The sequence below is a fragment of the Neofelis nebulosa genome, chromosome 9, assembly GCF_028018385.1.
Source record: "Neofelis nebulosa isolate mNeoNeb1 chromosome 9, mNeoNeb1.pri, whole genome shotgun sequence".
Lineage (NCBI taxonomy): Eukaryota > Metazoa > Chordata > Mammalia > Carnivora > Felidae > Neofelis > Neofelis nebulosa.
In genome coordinates this window covers 18,872,124-18,896,221 of record NC_080790.1, presented here as the reverse complement: position 1 = coordinate 18,896,221, position 24,098 = coordinate 18,872,124, and the positions used below count along the sequence as shown (strand labels likewise).

The 24,098-nt window shown below is 54.5% G+C and overlaps 1 protein-coding gene across 3 annotated transcripts in view; it reads right to left on the bottom strand.

The window, feature by feature from the left end:
* The window catches only part of KLHL29 (kelch like family member 29), a 311,668-nt gene that overhangs the window by 7,486 nt on the left and 280,084 nt on the right, over positions 1–24,098 (bottom strand). For all 3 annotated transcript variants that reach the window (XM_058682644.1, XM_058682643.1, XM_058682645.1), the window contains exons 6-11: positions 15,772–15,910; positions 6,875–7,077; positions 5,893–6,152; positions 3,267–3,465; positions 2,941–3,123; positions 2,552–2,732 (exon numbers count right to left, since the gene is read on the bottom strand). In XM_058682644.1, the coding sequence (XP_058538627.1) occupies positions 2,552–2,732; positions 2,941–3,123; positions 3,267–3,465; positions 5,893–6,152; positions 6,875–7,077; positions 15,772–15,910 (1,165 nt within the window). The remainder of the gene's footprint in view (positions 1–2,551; positions 2,733–2,940; positions 3,124–3,266; positions 3,466–5,892; positions 6,153–6,874; positions 7,078–15,771; positions 15,911–24,098) is intronic.

The following is a 24,098-nucleotide window of genomic DNA, read 5'->3' as shown; positions in this document are numbered from 1 at the left end:
CTGTGCCTGGGAAGACTCCGGGTTTGAGAAGTGGCTGAAGTACCTTACAGGGCAGCAGGCGCTGATTCAGTTAAGCCCCAGTCGAATGATATGTGGCTTAATAGGCAATGCAGTAAGTGTCTTTTTGGACAGTGTCAGAAGTTCAGATATCTGTTTTTTAAGCCAATATGGCAGAGATCCAAAGAGCTCCTGCAGAAGAGCTGGGTGACAGTGGAAGATTATGTGGCTGTCTTCAGGCTTTCGGTATAATGGCACATTCCGCCAAATGCGAATTTCCCGAGAGTTTGTTATTCCAGGTGGCTGATTGCCAAGCCACAAGCCCTCCGTCAGCTCAATCTGTCAGCTTCCTGCTTGAGAAGGATATGCTAATGACATGCAAATGACCCTGTGGAGTGAGGCACTCTGCTATCATTTATCCGGTAACCACAGCTAGTGCGATATATTGCTATGAAGTATTAGACCCAGTTATTTATATAATGATATAATACAGGTTTGTCTATGGCACTGTTGTTTTAATCTATAATTATATAATCTTGCTCTATTCCTGTAATACAGTAATGTAATATAATTATAATGTACCATATATCTCATTCATTATCAATATAAGAGCAATTTGTACCATTAGCGCTTTCTGGGGAACAAAGCGTCCCCATTACCCTGACCTTCTTGTCACCCTGAGTTCTCATCGCCACCATGTGGCACAGAAATTCCTTGCCCAAAGGGGCTCCAGCTACGTTCCGTTCCTCGGGAAGCAGTGCGCGTCTCCTCTGCCTGTGTCCTCCACCCCATTGGTATGCATACCACCCAGAGGTCTACCAGAGGGCTGAGGAAGGGCTCTGGGCACCCTGTTGTCCTGGGGGGCTCCCCATCTCCTAAAGTTCCCGGGGTGGTTTGCTCACACTGTGCTCGAGCGGGCGGGTATTTCACAGTGGAACGAAGGCCCAGCCCCCAGGGAAGGCCAGTACAGGCTGCTTCCAGGCCTTGGAGAATTGCTCTTGAGCCCAGGGGGAGCGGATCCTGTCCCCCCTCTTCGTGCATTTGATCCTTGAACAAATCCCTGTATTTATCAACAAGTATAAGTTTGCAAAATGAGTAATCAGCATCTTAGGAGATTAAAAATAGCTGACAAAAGCAAGACAGGATGACAGGTCTAGCTCAGTTTACTCCTACATAGAAAATGTCTCCTTTTTCATGTGTTTATTATTGGATGACAAATGGTTGGGAGCTGGTGCTTCTGGAAGGCTTGGGACGTGATGGCCGTGCAGTGGGTCCCACTGAAGGCTGTCAGCATCAGGGGTGACCCGGGTTCAACAGCAGTATTAATATCCTCATAACCACACAGGGATTCCCTATTATCTCCAAATCAATATGACAATTAGATGTTGTTACTGAGCCATCTCTGGCTCCACTTGGGGGAGTTAAAAGCCCACAGTGAATATCCAGAGCTCGTCTCACTCTGAAACTATCTTTGCTGTAACATTTGTCAAGTGTCCAATTAGCCACTGAGGGAAAGAATACAAATTGAGGGGTACATGAGGGTCCACAGGCAGAAAGCTGCCGCACGGGAAGATGTGCATTCTGTGACAGCTGATGACGTGGGCCAAGGGTGGTGGGCAAGCACGTGGGAAGGATGTGGAAAAAGAGCTCTGGGGACCGGAGCTGTGACCTCCTGGGCCGGTCCTTGGGGAGGAGCTCAGTCTGACTTGTGGCTCTCTGGGCACTAGTTTCTCACAGGGCAGGACTGCACTGAGGCCTCCTCTGCTGCTGACTCATGAGCCTTCCTGAACTCTTTCTGTAGCTTCTCCCCACAGTGTCCGTCCTCTGCAAGGATGGGCTCCAGCTCAAAGGAAAAGATGGTCTTTGCACCCTGCGAAGTGCCCACCTCCAGCCTATGCCCCTTCTGCCTCCGCCGGATCCCTACACTACGCGTGGCCAGTTTTAAATGGGCCTCCGTGAGGAAGCCAGCCTGGGATTTCCAGCAGAGGGCAGGCTTACACGCATGGCTCTCCAGCCCATTACTTTGTATTCTAGGGAATTCCAGACGGTTGGCCAGACCTGCATGCAGTGACTGTTCCCCGTGTGGCAAGCAGGTTTCCTGGGATGTGTGGGAAAGAGGGAGGAAGGGGGTCCCTGGTGTGGTACCTCCCGCTCGGCAGGGACCTGGAGTCACAGCCACTGATGTGGCACACATTTGAGCCATTGCTTGCAGCTTTGCCCCATGTCTCAGCGCCGCTCTGGGCTGGGACTTCCAGTGCCAGTGCGCCTCCTAGCTGCCCGGTCAGGCCAGCCGCGCCCATCCTGTGCCTTTGCACCACTATGCCTCCAGCTTGTCTGACCCCTGAACGGGACAAGAGTGCCCCATCTCAGCGGCTGGGCCAGCCGTCATCATTCCTGCTTCCCTCTCACCACCCTCGGTCCTCTCCCTTTGCCGTGTTTGAAGAGCCTGGGACTATCGCCCTCTAAATGTCCCGTCTCCAGTCGGCCTCGGCCGGGTTGGTGCTGGGGTGGAGGAGCAAAGTGATTTTAGCTTTCGTGACTGTGGCCTTATTACCTCTCCACGTGGTCCACGTTGCCCGCCACGCCAAGTCCCCCGAGGGTGTAAATCTTCCCATCGTAGACAAGGCTGTTGTGCCGGCAGCGGGGGACCGTCATTCTGGAGACGAGGTTCCAGTTATCGAGCAGGGACATGTAGCACCAGACATCAGCCAGCGTCACCCCTGATTCCATCCCACCTGTGAGCAGTACGGGAGGTCCAGAGAGCGGGCAGGGAGTGAGGCGGGGCCCACGGCCAGGCAGGCCCGGCCCCCGGGGCAGGAAGAGAAGACTTCACCTGCAAAGTAGAGGCTTCCGGGCCTCGGCTTTCCTTAGCCCTGGTGTGGGGAGGGGAGCCCTTAGGAAGTCCCTGCTTGGTCCCCAAGCCAGCCCTGGGGGGGGCCTCACCTGAGAGGTAGATGTTGTCCCCGGCACTCACTACGCTGAAGAACTCTCGGTCATAGAAGGGCAGTGAGGCGAGGGGGTACCACTTGTTGTTCTGTGGGTTCCAGCAGGTGACGGCCACCAGTGAGCGCTGGGTCATCCCCACCATCTGACGGCCCCCAACCAAGACGATGACCTCAGCCACACCTGCAGGGATACAGATGCACGGCCTTCGGACACATCCCCACGCTGTTAGCCTCTGCGCCTGGTGCCTCTGGAGGGGACCACCCAGAGTGGGGCTGACCCTATGGCACCTGCATTTGGGGAGTTCGGGGCATGTCCCTCGGTACCTGCGGAGAGGCGGGGCCGGGTTCGGGGTGTCTGCATCTCCTGGCGGGCGTGGGGCAGCATGTGGTAGCGTTTGGCCTCGTTGACCAGGTCCCGACACGCTTCTGACGACTTGATCAGCTCCTCGTTGTCAACCACGTTGAGCAGATAGCTGGGGTGGATGAAGGGGAGGCGGACCACGGCCAGGAGCTCTGCGGCGTACTGCAGGGTGGGGGAGACACGGGATCGACCGAGGTTACACGGACGGAGCCACCCCTGCCGAGTTGGACTGGGAAGACAGGAAGGAGGGGTGTGGTACTGTACAGGGGGCACTCCAGTGTGTATTTGGCTTGAGAGTGTAGACACTGCTCAGCCCAGCCTAGACGGTGAGAGCGGGGGCTCCCACCAGCCAGAGGAGAGGAACGGGGGAGGTGGATGTGCCACGGCTGACTCTGGGGCGAACCGTCCGTCTGCCTCTTCGGCACCTTGTTCCTGCCTCTGCCCAGCTCACGGGCGTCTGCTTCACCCCAGGCTGCAGGGGGGCTGAAACCAGCATCCTGATCCCTGGTGAGGCGCACGTGGGGCAGGAAGTCAAAAACAGGTGCGGCGGCCCGGGAAGGCTGACGGTGACCGTGAAGCTTGCCAGTCACCCCCGTCAGAACCTGCATCTCCCCAGTGCCAACAAACCCCTTCAACGGCACCTGGCCCCTGGCCCCTCTCACCTGCGTTAAAGGCTTTTCGTGGACTGACTCAAATCCCTCTTGCCTGGCAAACCTTTTGCTCACTGCTCAGCTTTAGTTTCATCCAACAAATCATTGGTGACCCTCCTTATTGGGGGTGCAAAGCCCAGGAAGACCCAGTGTCTGACTTTCAGGTGTACACAGTAAAATGGGGGGGGGGGAGGATCCATTACATAAAAGGCACTAGTGGGGCTCCAGGGAGGAGTACAGTTAGGGGGTCTGGGAGTGCAGGAGTGGATGACGCCTGAGCTGGGTGTGGAAGGATCTCAGATTTCTGCAGGCCTCAGGCAGAGAGGAGGGAGGACGCCAAAATCACACACAGAGGCATGGGAACGGTGGGGAGATCGGCACATGTGGGGAATTCTCTGGAGCTTATTCTTGTCAGGTGCAAACGTTCTTTGTTGCGGCGGGTGTGGTGGCCAGGGGAGAGGGGACTGGAGAAGTTAGTGGAGGCCAGAGCCTGACCACCCCTATGCTTCCCTTGCCAAGGCCCGAGTGGTGTTTCCTGCAGAGTCGATGACGAGCTCACGGGGGCTTTAAACAAAGAAATTAAACGATCCAACGTGTCCTTTAGGAAGACCGCTCGCTCAGGCGGCAGGGTCAGAATGAGTTTGGAGTGGGGAAGACTGGAGCAGGGCAATCGCATGGGAGACGACTGCAGTGATGCTGGTGAGATTTGGGTCCTGAATGGGGAGAGAAAGTCGGTCCTCTCCTGAGGGAGTGAGGAGACGAAGAGACAGCAGTGTGTGGCCCAATGGATGTGGAAGGTGTGGGAGGTATCTAGCCTTCTGTTTTGGGTAATGGGTGGAATGGAAGGAAGCAACACAAGAAGGTGTGTAGCTTTGGGGGTTTACGAATTAGAGGGGCTTGAGGGACATTGGCCACAGGTGTGCAGTAGACACTCGGAGGTCTGGGCTGGAGACAGATTTGGGGGTCTTAGTGCATTGGGCAGTCTCTATTATAGCTGCCCAACCTGACGGCCTTCTCCAGAAATGAATCTTGCCTCCTCCCCATCCGACCAGAGCACGCCCTTCTCCTGGGCTCAGGGGCTGGGCCAGGGTGGAGGGCCCCGTGCTACTGATGCCAGCGCCTGGCCCACCCCTCCCTCCCTTGTGTCGCTTCCCGCTCCACACGCAATGAAGTTCCCTTGTCTTCTATCACTCAGCTGCCTCAGAGTGTTGTGGGCCCTGGCCTCCTGTGCTGCTTTCCAGGTGGACTCTGAGCTCTCCTGAGAACTACCTGTGTCCATACTAATTCCTGGGGGTGGGGGGTGCTCAGATGTGAGAACCAAGGCAGTCCCATTCTGAGCAAGGCCTTCAGCACGTGCTTTCTGGCCCAAGGATCCTGTTGGGTTGTGATCGAATTCTGATTCCGGGGATCCTGGAATCCTTCCGGGGACCCTGCCCTCCTCTCCTTCTGCCCTAGACCCTGGCTCCGATTTCCCCAGCTGTCCCCTCCGAGGGACTTCCCTCCTGTGATGCGTGCAGTGGTTTCCCATCTCCGGCGTGGTTTCTGTTTGGTCCAGGTGCCCTCCACCCTCTCCATAACTGGAGCATTGGGGGAGGGGTCTCCTCCTGCCCAGTCTGAGCTCACAGGGGCCCTGGGGCACCAACCTTGCCCTGTAGGGCCCTGCAGCCGCTCGTTGGCTTGAGTCTCCTTCAGGTGGGACACAGCCCTTCCAACCCTCTGGCAGCTGACCCCTCATCTCTCATCCCTCCCTTTGCTTCTCTGCTGCCCACAGTGGCAGTCCCAGCCTCCCCCTGCCCGGGCCTCGGGGCTCCCGTACACCCCGCGGATGGTCTGACCAGGCTGTCCTGCCTCTTCCACCTTCCTGCACCCTTGCTCCAGACGCCATCCCTGCACTATGTCCCTGACACAGGGAGAAGGGGTGGGTGGGGTAGGGGACTACCTGTGCACGGGCCACGGGGTCCTTCTTGATCCACTTGATGACGGTCTCATATACTAGTTCCTCGGCCTTCGTGTTGAGGCTGTCATTGGAGATGTAGGCGATGAAGTCGTCCTTGGAGATGCTGAGGATCTCCTCCTGGGCCGCCACCTCAGGGAAGATCTGCAGCGCGAAGGCCTTGGCCATGTGGTAGAGCTCGCTGCACTGCATGGCCTCAGCCATGGCCAGGACCCCCAGGCAGTTGCTGGCCGTCAGCTGCTTCTCTGGGGGCAAGAGCACAGGACCACTGACCACAGGGCCCTGGAAGGGTGGCCCTCCATTCCTATCGCCTGACACTCTGGATCCCTCTCCAAGTCCATGTCCTTGTGACCTGCCTTTAGCAGCCAGGGTCCCCACAAGACCATTTCCGGTATCCCTGGAGCTGTGGGTGTACCTTCCGGGTTTTCCTCTGCCCTGTCACATGCTTCCTGTCCTGGGACCTCCCTCTGCTCCCGCAGGTCCCAGCAGAAGGACCGAGAGCATGAGATATGGAGTGTCAGTACCGGGCTTGGAGGCATCCTCACTGCCTGTGAGCCTTAGAGCTTGGGCCTGGGCTGGGGGCAAGGGCCACGCTGAGGCTTCCAGTGTCTTCTATAACTGTGACAGGCTCCCATTTTAGAATCACACCAGCAGTAACACCACTCATATGCCCACCCGCCACTTCCCATGGGCCTCAGCCTCACCCAACCTGGCCTCTAGACCGGGCATCAGTCTGGCAGGCTCTCCCGAGATCTGGCTATCGGCGATTCTAGCCTGGACGCGTCCAGGTCTGTGCCAGGGGGTGCAGTTATCTGAATTTTCATCTTCAAGCTGCCTTGTGAAATCCAGCTCCACCCTGAGGTGGACACACAGACTTTCCCTCTGAATCCTCACTGCTTACAAATTTTTTGCCCACCCGTGCTATTCCTTCCAGGCGACCCATGCTCTCCCCACCCCCCAGGCTCACCGAGAAAGGACACACAGACTTTGCAGAAGGTGTGGAACTGGAACTTGCTGGCGGCCTCCAGCAGCGTCTTGGCATTGGCCGAGTCGATGACCAGGGAGCCCGTGTAGACAAACTCCAGGAGCAGTTCAAGGACATCGGCCTGCAGGTTGGACAGGACGAGCTCCAGCTTCTCCCGGCCACACTGGCTGCCGTCTTGCACCGACCTAGGCACAGAGACCAGGGTGTTCTTACCTGCCACCCCGCGGCCACAGCGCCGCCTCCTCACAGGGCTAGATCTCCCTGCACGCCTCGGTCACGCCCTTCATTTTAGGACTCAAGGGACACGGCAATGACGCGCCTGAACCTAACGACCTTACACGGGATCTGAAAGAGAAGAGTCTGACCAGAGACGCCCAAAAGAACAGAAAACCCTGCTTATCACTACTTGGCATGTCCATGCAAAAAAAGATGCAAATCAAAAAGCATGAGCTGTGGATGGGGACGAGGACCAGGACTGGCCTCAAAGGGAAACAATACGATTCTGCCCCACTGCCGGCTCCGGCTCCGGGCGTCTCGGCCAAACAAGGCTGGCGGGTCCAGGGCCCGGCCGCCTCCAGTGGGAGAGCCCCTGGTGTGACTGAGGCCCCCAACCGGCCGTGAACACAGCCGATCCTGAGCCGTCCCTCGATCGCCCCAAGCCGTCCCGGAACCCTGAGTCCAACCCCACCTATTTCCAAAAACATATTGTTTCCTTTTTTAGGCATGGAAAGGAAGCCCTTCATGACATTGCTTTGAAACTGAGGACGAGACAAGATAGACGGACAGAATGGTTAGAGCTGGGGGGGGAGGGGAAGGGGAACAACCAAGGACTTCCGCCACAGACAGCCAGCAGCCATGACCTGGGACCTGGCCCGGGGTGGGGCCCTCCTGCCACATGGAACACGGGGTCAGAGGTCAGAGTGGCCTGCGTGTAGAGTGTGCGTCGGGCTTGTGAACTGGGGGGAGCAGGGGAGGGACACAAATATATAAATATGTTTATATCTGGTGTCTACAGAAATACAAAACCATTGCAAAGGCTCCTAAGGCCTGGCAGCCGCGCCCTAAAGCTGCACCTGGAAGGAAACAGATAAGATGAGGCAAAAATAACAGCGCCACAGAAGTGACCAGGAGGAAAGACACCCAGAGCGTTAAGAGTCAGGAGGCAGGTTTTTCAGAGATGATTGGCTTGGTGCCCCACCACGGCCACTCTGACCGGTCCTGCTTCCTGCACGGAGCCTGGTCCTGCCCGAGGCCGGGTTCTGCCACGTGGCTGGGAAATGATCTCTGTGTTCCCCCCCAGTCCTGAGGAGGCTGGGGTGAGACTCTCGTGACTGGTCCCTTGGGTGCCCCCGTGGCTGGCAGCCAGGGAGTGGAGGCGTCCGGAAGTAAGCAGGCTAGCCCCAGAGGGAGGCTGACTCCTGTGTGGGCAGGGAGCTAGAGGACCTGCGTGCCCCCGCCCCGTCACTGACAGGCCGCCACCTTGCCTCTCTGGCCCTCAGGCTCCTCTTCTGCAAAACAAGAGGGTTGAACTGGATGGCATCTGAAGTCCCATGGAAAGTTTATGTGACAGAGGCTGGAAAACACCTTCCCTGCAAGACTCTGAAATGCGACCACGAGAGCCACATTCTCTCCAGTTAAGCCTGGCCACCAAGCGCTTTTAAAACACCGATACGATGGGGCAGGGAACAGATGTAGCTGTGATCCTGCCACCCTTCCCAGGGTGCCACGCTGGGCCCTCCCCACGGAATGGCTCATCTGATGGAGGCCTGCGGAGCCCTGCCTCCAGGCCTGGAGGGAAAGCTGACAGGGAACGGTGCTGGCAGAGACTCTTCTCAAACCCAGAGACATACACAGTGTGTGTGCCTTTTCAAGTGACTTAACACACCGAGTCCTCTGCTGTCGGGATAGATTTTCATGCTTGGGTAACTTTGTTCAGTATAAAACTAGTTCATTATGTGATCACTTGAAACCACAGAAATCTAACACCCCAGGCCTCAGGGGCCATCTGGTCAACCTCTTACTCAGTCTTTGCTGCCTCTGCCTTCATTCCTACACACCACTGCCTGGCCATTCCTCTTCACACATTTCATGCTCTGCAAAGGTCCTGCTGGGCCACAGACAGGGCAGGGCTTATGGGGCCAAAGTCGGGCTGCTCACATTCTCCCAAGGTCCCCAGCCACTGCTGTGCCCACCTCAGGCCAGCCCTCCTGTCCACCCAGGAGACAAGCTCCAGTTCAGTGAAGAGCTGGGGTGGACTTCAGCTGTGTATACACACACACACACACACACACACACACACACTGAAGTCCATGTGACATGTGACCCTGAGAACCCTCAGCATCACCCTGTGGGGAGGGGTGTTGGGCAGGTGGAACATCAGGGGAGTCCACGGCCCTGAGTGATGAGTCCGATGGGACATGCATGGCTGTGCTTCTGAGAGATGCTTGTCCCACCCAGATTCTCAGCCAGGGAGAGGGTCCTGGGGACAGAGTGGTGCCCACATGGCCAAGGAGTACAGGGACAATGTGAGGAGGCACATGGGATGTTGACCATGGCAGGTGCCGTCCAGGGTTGGCAAGAACCACTGTCCCTATAATGCATGGCTATAGCTGTTCCTTCAGGCCCCCTTTGAGGCCCCCTGTGGAAAGCAGGGGGCTGCTGGGCAAAGGACATTTGGGGAATGGCTGGAGGCTTTGTTGGCTGGCTGAGCTCAAGATCTATAGGTGAGGCCCCAGGCAGTGAGGCCTTATGTAGCTCATCTGCACATACATGTTCATTGTCCACATGGGTGTTCATGGGGCCAAGGGAAGCCGGTGGTCACTTTCCATTGCTGACCATCAGACTGTCTTGGGACTAGACCTCAGTGATCCCTAGGCCTCTTCCCTATAAGTAGGGATCCTCTGGGAGGCATTGCTTCTTTTGGGTGGCCATTGGTCACCAGTGGGAAGCTGTGTCCTCCACAGATGGCCATTCTGTCCCTGTCCTAAGCTGGCTCTTGGGGTCCAAGCCTCCTGCTCCACTCAGCCACATGGAGTACTGAAAGCTGCTGGGTAGTCTGGGTCATGACATGGCCTTGGAAGGAGATGGGGCAGGGCAGGAATGAGCAGTGGTAGCCTTGTCAGGTTGGGCCATGAACCTAACACTGGGGGTGGGAGTGTGGGGCAGGTTGGTGTTGCCCCGTCCACACTGGACCCATGGGTTCTGCCAGAAGACCCAAACTCCCTGGGCTCACCTTCTCCTCAGGTATGGGACACACCCTCTGCTTGGCAGGCCTGGATCTGTGGACATGCCAGGAATGCCTCATCCCAAATATGAGATGGTTTGAGATCCCACCATCAGCAATTTGCTCTCCTGGATAAGAACTGCCCTCCCTAGATTTTAGGGCACTCCTTTGTTACTCCTCACACACCTCAGTGATCATATGCTTTCATTTTGCAACTTAGATCTAGAATGGGAGGGACACATGGGGCAGTGGTGGGTGGGGGATGTCATGGAGCAGTGGTGACTGAGGATGGCATCCTGACTGCTCAGGAGGATGACCCTGCTCCTCCAATGTGATTTCCATCCCACTGCATGCATAGGAGCTCAGGCATGTTCCTGCTCCAGGGCACAGACACGGCATACTCTAGTCTCACTGGGTGAGCCCTGGCCCACCCGTGGTGATTTGGCGATGGGTCTGACTTAAATTTTTCTGCTGGGCTTCGAGATCTGTGAATCTCTCGTCTTATTATGTGGTCTTCTGGCCACACCTCTCTGTTCTGCCAGGAAAGGGGGCAGACTGCCACCCACAAATGCCCAACCCCACAGGGAAGGAGGGGAAAGGCAGCATATGGCCTGACTACTGTGTTAAAGTCTGTTGGGCTCCCCTACATCTGGACTCTATGCCACTCAGGTAGATCCCTTTAGCTTCCCCTGGTGAGAAAGATGGAGAAGCCCAGAGCCTATACATGGGGCTTGTGAAAAGCACCTTGGACAAATCAATGTCACCATCTGTTTTTATTTAATATGAAAAGAGAATATAGTTCGAATGAGTCATTGGCTCCAACAGACTTTGTGAGATGAGGGTTTCAGCTAGAAGGCAGAATGCCAGGTCTCTGTCCTATTTGGTATGATGAGGGGGCAAGTTTCTCTGGGGCTTGACATTTTCTCCCACACCCAGGCTGTGGTCGTGTTCGGAAGTACTGGCAGGGAGGGCATTCCCTCTGCTATCTCTAAGGACAGCCCCCTGTCCTCTGTGATGGGGCCCACAGCCTACCCGGCAAAGGGGTGCAGCCAATGCCTCTCATGGCACAAGTGGACCCTAAGGGCTCCTTGGCTCCTGGGGATAAGTGAAGGGACTTCTTTGTAGGCTCCCCCAAAAGTCCAGGGCAGACCCAGGTCTTGCTCAGCAGGGTTGAGAAGCGACTCTGGACTTGGGAGATTGCAACCACAGAACCCCACTAGCTCTAGTCGGCTCAAAGTCCCTGAAACCTGGGGCTCAGCCCACTCAGTCCTGCTGGGGTCCCCCACCAGCCTGGGTGGAGAGGTGTGGTGGTCACGCAGCAGTCTATCCCTCACATTATCCAAAGGCAAAGCCGCAGCTCCCCTTCCTGCCGTGTTTTCACCCCTGATTGTCGCAGGGACTCAGATGGGGCAACAAAGGGATGGCGAGTCAGGCCCGGGGATCTCAGCACAAGCTTTGCTCCGAGCTTCCTTATGGCCTCCCGGAGTCTCCTCCAGTGCTCCTCACTCCAGAGGATACGGCCTCCTCTTGGATGAGGCCAAGTGTCTGCAACTTAGGTACCTGTTTTAGGTGGGGATTGTGTCTTCTCTTGGGCAGATCTGATGTCCAGTTTACAAGTGTTTCTAGCACACACACACGCGTACACACACGCGCGCGCACACACACACACACACACACAGGCTCTCCATCCTTTTTCCTTGCCCATCTGACTACACGGTCAACCCTAAGTTTCACTTTCTTTCCTTATAGACTTCATGCACAAATAAAGACTACATTTTTGTTCTTCTCCAGGTTAGCGAACGGGTGGTAAAATCATGAGCTTTGGAGTCAGACCTTGATTCCAATCCCGGACCTGCTTGCTTACTTAAAATTCTCTGGGCCTCAATTTCTTCATCTGTAAAATGGGGATACTAATGGCACCTGCTTCTCAGGGTTAGTGGGAGGATTTTCAGGATGACATTAGACATTTCTACAAGTCTCCTTCTGGGCTGGGTCTTGTCCTCGTCAGAGGAAAAAGGAGTTTGAAATTCAATCAGGGAAGACTAGTGGAAAGAAGCCGTTGCAGCCACACTAAAGGTACGTGCACATGTGAGGAAAGAACACGTGGACAAAGGTGGGGAGTCGGCCTGGGGCCTGGAGAACGGGGGCTCCGGGCAGGACATCTGCCTGGCCCCGGGGCTCACGGGCAGCTGAGCTGGTCAGGAGAGGACACTGAGATCCTGCTCTCCCGCTCACTGATTGTTATCCTTATGAAACACAGATCTGACCGTGGCCCCTCCGGGCTTCCTGCAAAGCCTTGCGAGCCGGCTCCACCTCCGGCACCGGCCTCACTCTCTCCCTCCTCTGCCAGCAGTGGCTCTGTCCTACTCACCAGCCCGGCCAATTCCCTTCTTTGTTTAAAACCCACACCAGATGCCACCACTCCCTGGGGGCTGTCCCTGAACACCTCTTCTACCACAGTTAGGTGCTTTGCCTGTGAGCCGCTAAACCCCATTTGTGTGCTCAGTCTGCTCTCCTGTTCACACTTCTTTACAGGCTCCCCCTGGCAGGCTGTGGGCCTCCTCAAGGCAGAGACTCATCTCATCTAGCGTTTCCGGCCAGACCTGGCACCCAGGAAGGGCTCCTGCTTGTTAGCTGAGCGAAAAGTACCGAATGACTTGGTTTCCCTAAGGTCTGTCCTGTGGCCCCGGGTGAGGTTGTCCACACCGGGGTCGAGGCTGGGGGCTGGGACGGTGTCCTTGCTGGGGCTGGAGTGGTGAACACATTACTGGCCCCAGGACGGAGGTGGAAAGGAGTCCAGCCTGAGCCTCTGGGTCTGCGGGTCCTGGGACAGCCACCCGCCCTTGACAGTGCTCACTGAGACCCTCATAAAGGTAAGGACCAGGACACCATGTTCCACAAACAGACTGTGCCCACTCCCTCTGTTTCTGTAGTGCAGACGCCTGAGAGGGAAGCCCCTGCTTCGGGCTCAGTGGGCAGGGCCCCATTTCTCTCGCTGAGCCGTCCTGGCTGATATACACCAAGTCTCCAGGGTCACAGACTGAAATGGCCTGATGTCAACCGTCCCCTGACCGCGAGACTGTGAGCTTCTCCAGAATTTTACACGGCCAGAAAGGAAATCATCTTTCCATAGCGAGTCCACTTTCCTCCCCACAAGAGGACTCTTTTTGCAGCCATGGGCAGAAATGGTGTTGTGCACCAAGGTCAAGTTGAGGGAAGTAAAAGGTTGAAATGGCTGCAAATTAGCATTGTGACCTTCAACCACAGGGGGTCTCTGGGCTTGGCTCCGGCCTTCCCTCCTCCCTGAGTGCCCTCCTGTATGCCGAAGGAATCTCCCCGGGCCTCAACCTGTCTGGATTCAGACCCTTCTATGTGGCTGCCTACCAGATGTGTCTACTTGGATGTCCTTCAGCTGCTTAATTCATCACTCCCTCAGCTCTTCCCTGACATTGGTCCATGGACCCACCTTCCACCCTGTGATCTCACCATTCTCACATCCTAGGGCTTGCACACGGGAAGCCTTTGCAGGCCCGGCCATGCCCATCCCCTTACCGCCACCTTGGGATGTCAGAGCTGGAAGGAAACCTGGATGTCATTTGAACCAACTTCCTGTTTTACAGATGAGAAATCTCGAGGCCTGAGAGAGAGGACGTGACTTGCCTGGGGTCATAGGACAAGTGGCAGAGTCAGGTGTACAACCCAGGTCTCCTAGCTCCCAGTGGGGTGCCCTCTCCCTTCCAGTGACTGCCTCTTGGCTCTAGCACCCATCAGTTCCGCTTAGGGTCACCGAGGCACATTCCAAGTTCTTTCATCTTCAGGTGAGCATCCCCTGCTCCTGATGACCCCCACATCCTCAGACCAAGCCCAGGGCCCTAGCCCCAGGGGTCAGGGCTTGCCTGCCTATCTCACCCCAGCTCACACCCATCTCTGCGAAGGCTATATTCCCCTCCACACTGCTCATGACAGTCTCTGTCCCAGCTTTTCATTTCAGGAACCCATCCCCTGTCTGGAGCATTCTAGAACATTCTAGAATATTCCTTGTATTCCAGACCATTCCAAGCAACCCACCCCTTGCCTGGAATGTTCTTCCTCTTTCTTTTTGGACTAAGAAGGCTTCACTACTTTGGGTTCCCACCTAGTGGTGTCCTTTTCTCTGCTGTGTACAAGTTTGGCTTTGCATGTAAGGTCTCTGAAGACATTCAAATGGCTCTTGTACTCCTCTTGCCCGCATCATTCTAGCCCAGGCTGGGCCATCACTTAATACCAACCTGCCCCTGCATCCTGCCCGCTCTGTGCTCTCCGGCTGGTCTGTAGCAGGGACCAAGGCCCTAGGATGCTGGTCACTGCCAGTACCAGAATTTGCCAAGAATGGCAGCACAAAGACCTCCCTTGGCCTGAAGAAGCCACTGAACGTGCCCCTTTACCCCAGAGCTCATGCCCCTGACCCCTGTGCTTGGATAGTGAGAACCCAAGCACCGGGGGCGGGAGACCCAAGCTGTCCATGAGACTGGAAATCACAAAGAGCCTGCCCCGTCCTGCATGGCTGGGGCCAGTGTGGCTGGGCGGGGCTTGCACGCCGGGCAGCTCAGCTCTAAGTGAAAGGACACAACAGATTGGAAAGGAGGTGCCAGCCAGTGTGCCATCCTGAAACAAAACACAGTCACTCTGGGGTTAGTTGGCAAGTCCAAACACAGCATTGGGAAGCAAGCAGAGGTCCTGTCCTCTCACTCTGAGCCCAGTCCCGGCTCAGCGTCCGCCCCGGAGAGGCTGCAAGGCAAAATGAGCAGCGGCATTAATCTGCTGATGGGTGAGAGAGACAGGAGCGTTACCCTGGGCCGGCCCCCTCGGCTGCTCTCCCTCACTAAGGAGCTAGAAGGTGGCCCCTGACTCGTTTGCGAGGGTATGAAGCAGACAAATTAAAAAAATCAACAAAATGGAAGAAAAAAAAAAAAAGATGCTCATGCACCATTAAAACTCATTCAGGTAGAAAGAGCCAGGGCAGAGGGCAGAGGGCAGAGGGCAGAGGGCAGGGGAGCAAAGGCTGAGAGAGACCGTGTTTAGGACACACGTGGTCTGTGCTCAGACAACGCCGGTTTAGGCTCAGTGTACAAGTATCAAGGCATGCAGAGTGAATGAGGATTTGGCTACAAGCCTCTTCTCCCCGACTCGAGCTGTGGAAAATGGCACCTTGTACTCCTCAGCGGGGGACGGTCTGGTCGATGTGCTTTCCTGGCGTTAAGTTCACTATCGACAGCAGTGATGACGGTGCCTGGGACCCCGTGCTCGACCAGTGGGGACAGTGTGCAGTGGTCCCTTAAAGTGGAGCCTACGTGGAGTCTACAGTCCTCCTAATCTCAGGGAGGGCTTGTGAGCCACTGAGAACTCGGGATCCTCGGGGCAGGGCCGGGGTGTCGTCTACTGCTGACAGTGGCCCCCGGTGACCAGCAAAGCTGCGTGGGGCAGGCCGGGGGCAGTGGCTGCTCTGAGGCTGTGTGTGAGAGGGCACTCGGGAGGAGGGGGAGGAGGGGGAGAGATGGCTACTGGCTCTGTGACAGGGAGTCACGCTTCAGGAACCTGCAAGAGAGGGGAGGAGAAAAGCGACACAAAAGCGTCCTACAAAGGAACAGACCCGACCACAGCTGGAAGGAAGGCAAACCTTTGAATCAGGTCCTTGAAATACAAGCTGCAGGAAGCTAGAACATTTTGGTGGACTTCAAACTCTCTGCCTTCAACAACAATTTTCAGGTCTGTAAACGCTTTCGCTCTGCGCTGCTGGTTCAATTCCTTCAACATTTCTGCAGAACAGAGAAGACAGACAGGGCCAGGTTCCCATTAAGAGTTTTTTTTTTTTTAATTAAAATTTTTTCTTTCAAGAAGTAGAGAAATAGGAAAATACTTGATACTGTTTCTTGGCAAGACTGGCTCAACACTGACAGTCAAAAGAAGTCACAAACGATGTGTAAACAAGCAGCAATTGGGAGGGGCTACATAACCAAAGGAACAACAACTTTCAAAAGCAAAGGAAAAAAAAAGGAAAGAAAACAAACAAAGAAATAAATAAAAACAAACCGAAACAATACAGAAAAAAAAAAATCAAACCCAGAAATTGAAAGGCTGGGGGAAAAGATTCCCATACTGACAATTGGAAACAGAGAATACATTATCACAGACAACTAAAAACTGTTATAAAACTACAGAACGAGTTCTCCAAATGCCAATGAGTGCTGATGTATCTGATATCAAGTAAAGCATGGCATTGTGATGTAAGATGGGCTGGATATGGTCCAAAGGAATAAAAACCACAAAACCTGCAAAAACAGCATCCTTTATGTTAAACGCTCAAGTCAAGGCATGGGGTGAGCTTCTTAGAGAGGGGCCCCAAGAAGGGAGGAGTGGAATGGGGGCCTGGAGAGCACTTCCTTCCATTGCACACTTCCGGAACTGTTGGGGAAGGCCGGCAAGAGGTAGGACCTGTGTGCGCCTCCTCCCGTTTCCTGGGCTGTTCTCTCAGGGTGCCCACCCTCAGCTGGGGCTTCGGCGTGGGGGAGCCTGGCTTACAGCCCCAGCAGGTCCCAAAGTGGCCTCTGGGGCCTTCCCACCCTGACGCACACCTACCTTTGCCTGGTGTCTTGGCCACCTGGGGTTGGTTCAGAGAGTGTCCCGGGCCTGTGGGCTCCAAACCTGGGGATGTCTCCTAGACCCACCTCAAGGCTCAGCAGGGTAAGGAAGAGAGCCCGATGGCTACCCTGATTAGTTTAGAGAAACTCTTTCCCTTGCAAAAGTTAGGGCCTTCAGACGATCAACACTCCCACTGTCCTTGCCTTGCCTGCCTGCCCCCTGGACCCTCTAGCTGCTGGTTGCTGGACATCAGAGGCCCAGATTCTTGGGCCAGAATGACACAGACTGTTGTCAGGAAGGGTTATGTTCTTTGGCAGATGAATACAAGAGGGTGGTCTGCAGAACTGAGCCCTGATTCCAAGTCCCCTACCACCACCCTGAGCCCTCCAGGTCTATGCTGCACCCTGGCTGGTGTTCTGGAATTACTTTCCAAAATGCCCTGCTGCAGAGTAACCAGTCATTTCTGTCCACATGGGCCAGCATTGGCTGTCTGTCAAGATGCGCTCCCGAGCCCAGCTCTGTCCCTGACACCCGTATGTCCTTGGACAAGCCTATGTCTCCACATCTGCAAAATGGGGACAGAGGCTCCCACTCTTTTCCAGAGCCTGGTGAAAATCCCTGAGCTTGAGCTCAGGGGCTTGTGGGCCTTGGTGTCAGGCAAGCCCTTCTTTGTGAGCACATACCGGGCTCTGGTTCTGCTGAAGACCAAGGCAGACAGTGAGAAAGGGGGTCTAAGTTGTGTGGGCAATGCCAACTCACTGACCACCACCAACCCCACATCAGGCGGAGCTGCAGGGTACCTGCATGGGTGTGTGTGGGCCCTCTGGCTGGGGCCTCTGGAAGGCTCCCGTGGGTGTGCTCAGACCTGGACAAGGGAGACCAGCAGGGCCTGAAGCACTAGGTGGAGGGTGTGCAGGGCACCTGTGGGCAGATTGGGAACAAAGGGACGTGATAGGTCGGCAGGTGGGGTCAGACTTCAAGAACCTTGTGAGAGGGCGGCAGCTCAGTTTCGTGGGCACCAGGGAGCCATGGGATTCTGTTCAGGGGAGGGACGGGCTTAGACCTGGGTGCCAGACAAATCGTTCTGGCAGCCGCGTTAGAGGTGGGACAGGGAGTACCAGTGGACGCCCAGAGGCAGGTGGGGGCGAGGGGAAGCCTCAGCCAGGCCCCGGGGAGAACCTGAACTCTGCCTTCTATCAACTGTATGACCTTGGGAATGTGTCTGAAGCCTCAGTTTCTACCTTTGTTGAAGGTTAAATGAGCTAGTCCATGGTTAGCTGTGGGCCTGGCACATAGTAAATGCCCAAGGGGAGGCAGGCATGATGTTTTTGCTGATGGTGGTGATCACTCCATGATCTAAGTGAGAAGTGACAAAAGCCTGAACTACAATGGGGACAGAAGGACAAAGAAAGACAAGTATTTAGGCTGTGAAACATGGGGGGGGGGGAGGGGTCAGTGCTGGAGGGGAAGGGAGGCAGCCAGCACGAGGGCCACTTCCAGGCTTCTGGAGGGACACCAGGAAGGGAGGGGATGGTGACTTCAGTTTGGGGTTGGGGTGAGGGCCTGTGGGACACATCCGGGAGAGGTGCAGGCGGCAAGGCTGTGGGACCCGCAGCCCCAGCTTGTTGCTCGCTCAAGGACACGATGGTGGGGGAGCCTGCAGGGTCGGGCGGGCCTGAGGCTGACCTGCTTGCCATGGTCACACATCGGCTCCAAGAAGAGCCACCAACTGAATTCATTCCTGAAACATGAGCCTGGTGGGTGACGTCACCTTTTTGAGTGAAGTTGTGTGGGGGTTAGAGAGTTCTGGGCTGGAGTTCTGGGTCCTGGTTCTCATTCCGGCTTTGTCACTAATTGGCTGTGTGACCCTGGGCACATTGCCCCAGCTTTAGGTGCTCAGTTCCTTCATGCACCTAGAAGCACCTGCTCTTGCCTCCCCGTTGGTTGTCACATTGCTGTGAGTGACAGATGCAGCCATGCGCCTGCTGAGTTAACCATGCCCAGGGGGCCAGGAAAACACAGTGGTTACAAAATACCACGCCTCCTGGGCCCAGAGCATTCTGATTGTTTTTGAAAGCTCTGACTTCAAACCAAGGTCCCAGCAAAGATTGCAAGTGCAGCCCCAGTGCTGGCAGGTACCGCCTGCCGCCTCCGGGAATCCTGGACGCATCTGGGAGGTGCTCGGAGATCCAGGTCACCGTCGAAATGTAAGCACTTTCTACTCTCACTTTGCGGAAATCTGGATTTAATAGCTGGGCAGGATTACTCAGTTTCAGAAAAATTTTTCAATTTATGAAAGTGCTCACCAGGGGATTCCTTTTCACAGCGGGTCCCCAAGTGCATTCAAAGTATTGATCAGGCAGTGTGTGCTTATTGCTGCCGGCTGAGTGCCCAGGCAGAGAGAGGATGTTTCAGGACATCATGACCCAGGATCCATGGGAGGAAGCCAGCACCGGCTCCAGGCACAAGCTGCCCTCCCACCTACCCTGTGTCTCGGCCAAGGACAACCACTTAATGTACGAGGGTCTTGGAAGAATGTGGGGTCCTGGGGAAGCTTTCTGACCAGCAACGCTGTGCCCAGTTTGGACAGTTTGTGGGCATTGGGGCAGAGCCTGGCAGGGGCTGGGCCTTCGGGGTAGACCCTACAGCACCCCAGCACCCTGCAGAATCTGGCTGCCTCAAGCTCGTGGAGGAGGGGAAGCCTTGACCTCAGGTCCTTCCTTGTTGGCCGATAACAGCGAACTCTTTTCCGGTCTCCTGGGTTTTGGGTGGGATGCCCCAGCTGTGCCTGCAGGACCCCATGCCCTTGCCTGGCCACATAGTGGCTGCGCTGTGCCCTTGGCCTTGGCCCCTCAGTGGGGAACTCCTGGCTGTTCAGATTGCTGGGCAGAAAGCACAGGCCCAGGGGACACTGAATCTTCCTGCTGATTCCTCTCTTCTCCACCCTGACTCTTTCACTGCCTATAAATCTCTGCTGTTGATTCTCTCCTGGCCTCAGGAACACCTGGGTGTCTGAGCCACTACCCTCTTTCACCTGGGTTAGGGCAGCAGCCCCCGAGGATGTCTTGGCTGTTGCCGGCCCTAAGCCCCCTCCACTCAGCAACCTGGCCATCCATCCGGCTTAAATAAAGTCTTCAAGGCCATCTGTGACATGGCCCGCCTCCTCTACTCCTCACTGAAGCTTTCTTGTACCCCAGGCATGTCCCCTGCCAGCCTTCACCCTTCTCGGGGCCCTCCGCCTCAATCTCTCTTCCTCCCTTCTTCTGGCTAATGATCATTTTGACCTGCAATACCAGTTAAGGTGTTACTGTGTCCCAGGTGTCTGCCTCTTTCCCCTTCTTCTCCCACATCCCGCTGCCCTCTGCCCTCCTCCATGCTCCCAAAGCATCCTGTGCTTACTTCTTTAGAGCACGCTGTACATTGTAATTATTTATTTACGTGTATGTCTCCCGCATTAGACTGTAACTTATTTATATGTTTATCTTCAACATTTATCCTGGGGCCATGGCACAACCATACAACTTGTGTGGTAGATGGCAAAAATTCTTTGCCTCCCCTCCCATCAAGGGGTGGAGTTCGTCTCCCCACCCTCTGAATTTTGATGGGCCTTGTGACTTGCTTTGACCAGAGAATGTGGTTGCAAGGACATTATGTGAGTGTGAACCAGAGCCTCAAAAACTTTGCTTGTTTTTGCTCACTCTCTTGGGACCCCTGCCACTACCACATGAACAAGCCTGAGTGAGTCTTTTGGAGGATAAAAGGCCATGTGGAGCAGAGAGGAGCCATTCACACTCGCCAGCTCCCACCAAAATTGGCTGAGCCTCACCTAGATCAGCTGAGCCTAGCCCAAACTGCAGACCAGAATCATAATTTAAATCAATGGTTGTTGTTTTAAGCCACTAAATCTTAGAAGTGTTTGTTACACAGCAAGAGCCAACTGATCCAGAAAGCATGAATAAATGATGGAACTCAAGTGCTCATAAAACTTCTGTGTCGGTTTCTCCTCTACTGGTGGAATTTGAAGATAATTCTTTTTTTTTTTTTAATTGCAGTAAAATTTACCATTGTAACTATTTTAAGTGTACAGGTCGGTAGTGTTAAGCACGTTTATGGTGCTGTGCAGTCAATCTCTAGAATGCTTCATCTTGCAAAACTGAAACTCTGTACCCATTCAATAACCACTTCCCATGCCCCTCTTCCCCAGCTCTTGGCAGTGACCATGATACTTTCTGTCTCTACGAATTTGACTACTCTAGGTACCTCATATGAGGGGAATCATGCAGTATTTGCCTTTTTGTGGCTAGCTTATTTAACTTCATATAATACCCTCAAGTTTCATCCACGTTGTAGCATGTGTCAGAATTTCCTTCCTTTTTAAAGCTGAATGCAATTCCGTTATGTGTGTGTACCACAGTTTGCTTATCTGTTCATTTATTTGTCAGTAGACACGTGGATGGCTTCCACCTTTTGGTTACTATGAACAGTGCCGCTGTGAGGCTAATTCTTAACACTCAGTGATGGACATCTCTAAATACCCCATCTCAAAGCCCGTTATAAGTGGTGGGATAAACTGACTCTGTGGACCTGGCAGCAAGTGGCATCCAAGAGAAAGGGGACACTGGGGAGGGTCAGCCTGGCCCCGATGCTTTGTTTAGAGAAGAGGGAGGCTGCAAACAGAACCAAGCCTGGAGATGACACTGCAGCCAAGCTTTTGCATATTTTTTATCAAATACACGAGTTATTTGTCAGAGACTAATGGGCTCATTCCAGCTGGACTAGAAGGGCTGTCTGAGGTGGTAATAAAGAAGAAGAGGTGTCAAATATTAAAAGGCAACGCATTTCAGTGGCTTTGCAGCAGAGAAGTCCATTAAATCAGAGCCCCGAGAAAGGTTGTACAGTCAAATAATTTTTTTCAGAGCTCAAGAAAGAACCCAGCTATGTGATAAATGCTCCTGATTCCAATGGTATTTATGACACATATTTGATAAAGGACTTAAAAAAATTATAAACTCAGAGCAGTTGTGAAATATACTGAGAAAGCCCAGCAAAGATTGTGCCATGCATGCCCAGAGGATAATTCATCCAGGAGTGAAGGAGCCCAGCATGTTCAGATACTATGGGGACAAGTGGTGGCTTTACACAAACAGAGCAAACCCGTTGCTGACAGGCTCCCAAGCTGAATGCTGTCCTTCTTCCTCCCTCATTCCCTGACTGATCACATATACACATCTCCTTTTCCAAAGAACAGCTCAGAATCGACCTTGAGGGCCAGCTGGGCTCCAGCCTCTTGGACAGGAGAAAACCACCTGCAGACCACACACCCGACCCGAGTTGGAGGGGCGTTCCTTTACCAGGGAGTCACACCAGCCCCAGCCCAGGGCCTAATAGCCTTACATATAGGCAAGCCCTCCCTAGAAATGGGGCCTTCTAGAGAAGAGAGGTGTGAAAGTCTCAGACTTCTTGCCTGACCTAGAGTTATAGGGAGGAGACCTTCTGGTTATCTTGTTGTCCAAATGGAAATTCCAGCCATTTACCAGAAAGGGATAAAGCCCTAAGAACAGTCACTGCCTCTCACCAGCCTGCCTTTTCCAAGTTGTCCAATGCTGGGAGACAAGACCTATTTCTCAAGCGGTGAAATTTGGCACCGAGGGGCCTTTCCGTCCCTACAGCCCCTGCCCCAGGGCTATGAACTAGAGGGTGCTTGATATGAATTTGTTGGGCAGAACTGAGAGTTACCTTCCAGTTGGAGCATTCTCAGGCCCTCCAAGATGTTATAAAAGTCATTTAAGTTTTTCTCCTTAAAATGAGAAAAAAAAAACCCTCATAAAACTGCACAGGTGAGGACCAACCCCTGGCTGAGCAGGGGTCAGTGGGCAAACCCCGAGGCTGCAGTTGGAGGAAGTGCCCTAGTCAGGTGGACACTGGCAGGCATTAGTCCTTCCTGCCTCCAGAAAGGTAGCTTTCACCTGGCTCCTGCTTTGAGGATGAAGGCCTAGGGGATGATGGGAATACTCTGAACATGATGAACATGTCATAGAGGGTCAGGGCTGAGAGACCCCACGGGAAGTCCAGAGCTTAGGAGAGTCAGGTAAGAAATGAGGTCAAGACCGATGTTCAGAAGGCTCTGCAGGAGCCAGGACTCTAGGCAGATGTACTGGAGCCAGGATGGGGGAATGTGCAGTTAATTAAGCACCCAGGCAAGTCAAGTCAGGACCCTGAAGAGCTTCGTGCGGAACAGAAGCCTGAAGGTGGGGTTTGCAAATGCCAGGGAAGCCATAGCAGATGGGCAAGGAAAAGCCAGGAGGTCAGAGACTTGGAGGGAAGGTGGCCATACAGTCCCTCTGTGAAGCCAGAGCCCCCCCCCCCCGCCCCAGTGGCTAGAAGTTGGCACCAGGGAGGTGGGTGCCCTGAGAGGCCTTGGTTCTCAGGACCAGGTGAGGATGAGACTTGTGTCTGGCCCCAGGGAGAGAGTTGAATCTGTTGTCTGGGATGGGGAAGGGGAGCTTACCCCTCCCTCTGTGCTCTCATAATGTGTTGTGCCTTTGTGAAATAGTGTTCTGCCTATAGCATATTTAGAGACTTTGCTTCTTTTCCATTGGAGGGTAGATTTATGGAAGGTCGTGGTGGCTCTTGGCTAGAAGGACTAGAATCCAGAGGCCAGGACAGATGGGCCAAGTGAGAGAACCATGTTCAGCACCTCGGAGAGCTCCAGGTGTCGAGGGGTCAGGGCACAAAGTGGAGAGGGCGCTAGAGAGGTTGGGGGTGCTCTGGAGCAGGCAATTAAGTCCATAGCTGAATAAGGCTGAGGCATGGACATCCCTTTTCATAGGCAGACTCTGGGGGCTTCAGACACATTGTGTCTGTCTGACCCACTTGTTTACTCATTCAACAGGTGGACAGGGCACGGGGCTGGGGGTGGGGTCCCCGGGACACATGTGAATGGAAATGATCACAGACCAGAGGAGCTTTAACAGGGGATGCACTAACTGACTGTGATGCCAAGTGTGGGGCAAGCACCGGGTAGAGGAAGCTCAGAGGAAGGACTGTTGGCTGGCTCAGTGGAACTCAGGGAGGCTTGGGTGTGGGGGGTGGTCTTTAAGAAAATACTGGAAAGATGTGTAGCAGCCCACCAGGTGGGTTGGAGGGGCAGGGTGTGAACCATATGCACATGTATGTGTATGTTTGAGTGTGTGATATATGTAAGCATGTGGACACGAACATATAGTATGTGTGAACATGTGGTTGTATATGAGCATGTATGTACATATATGAGTGTGTGTGTGTGTGTGTGTGTGTGTGTAGTATAAGAGGCAGGCCCGTAGTAGATGGTGAAAGAAACAAACCCATTGTGGTATTTAACCCACA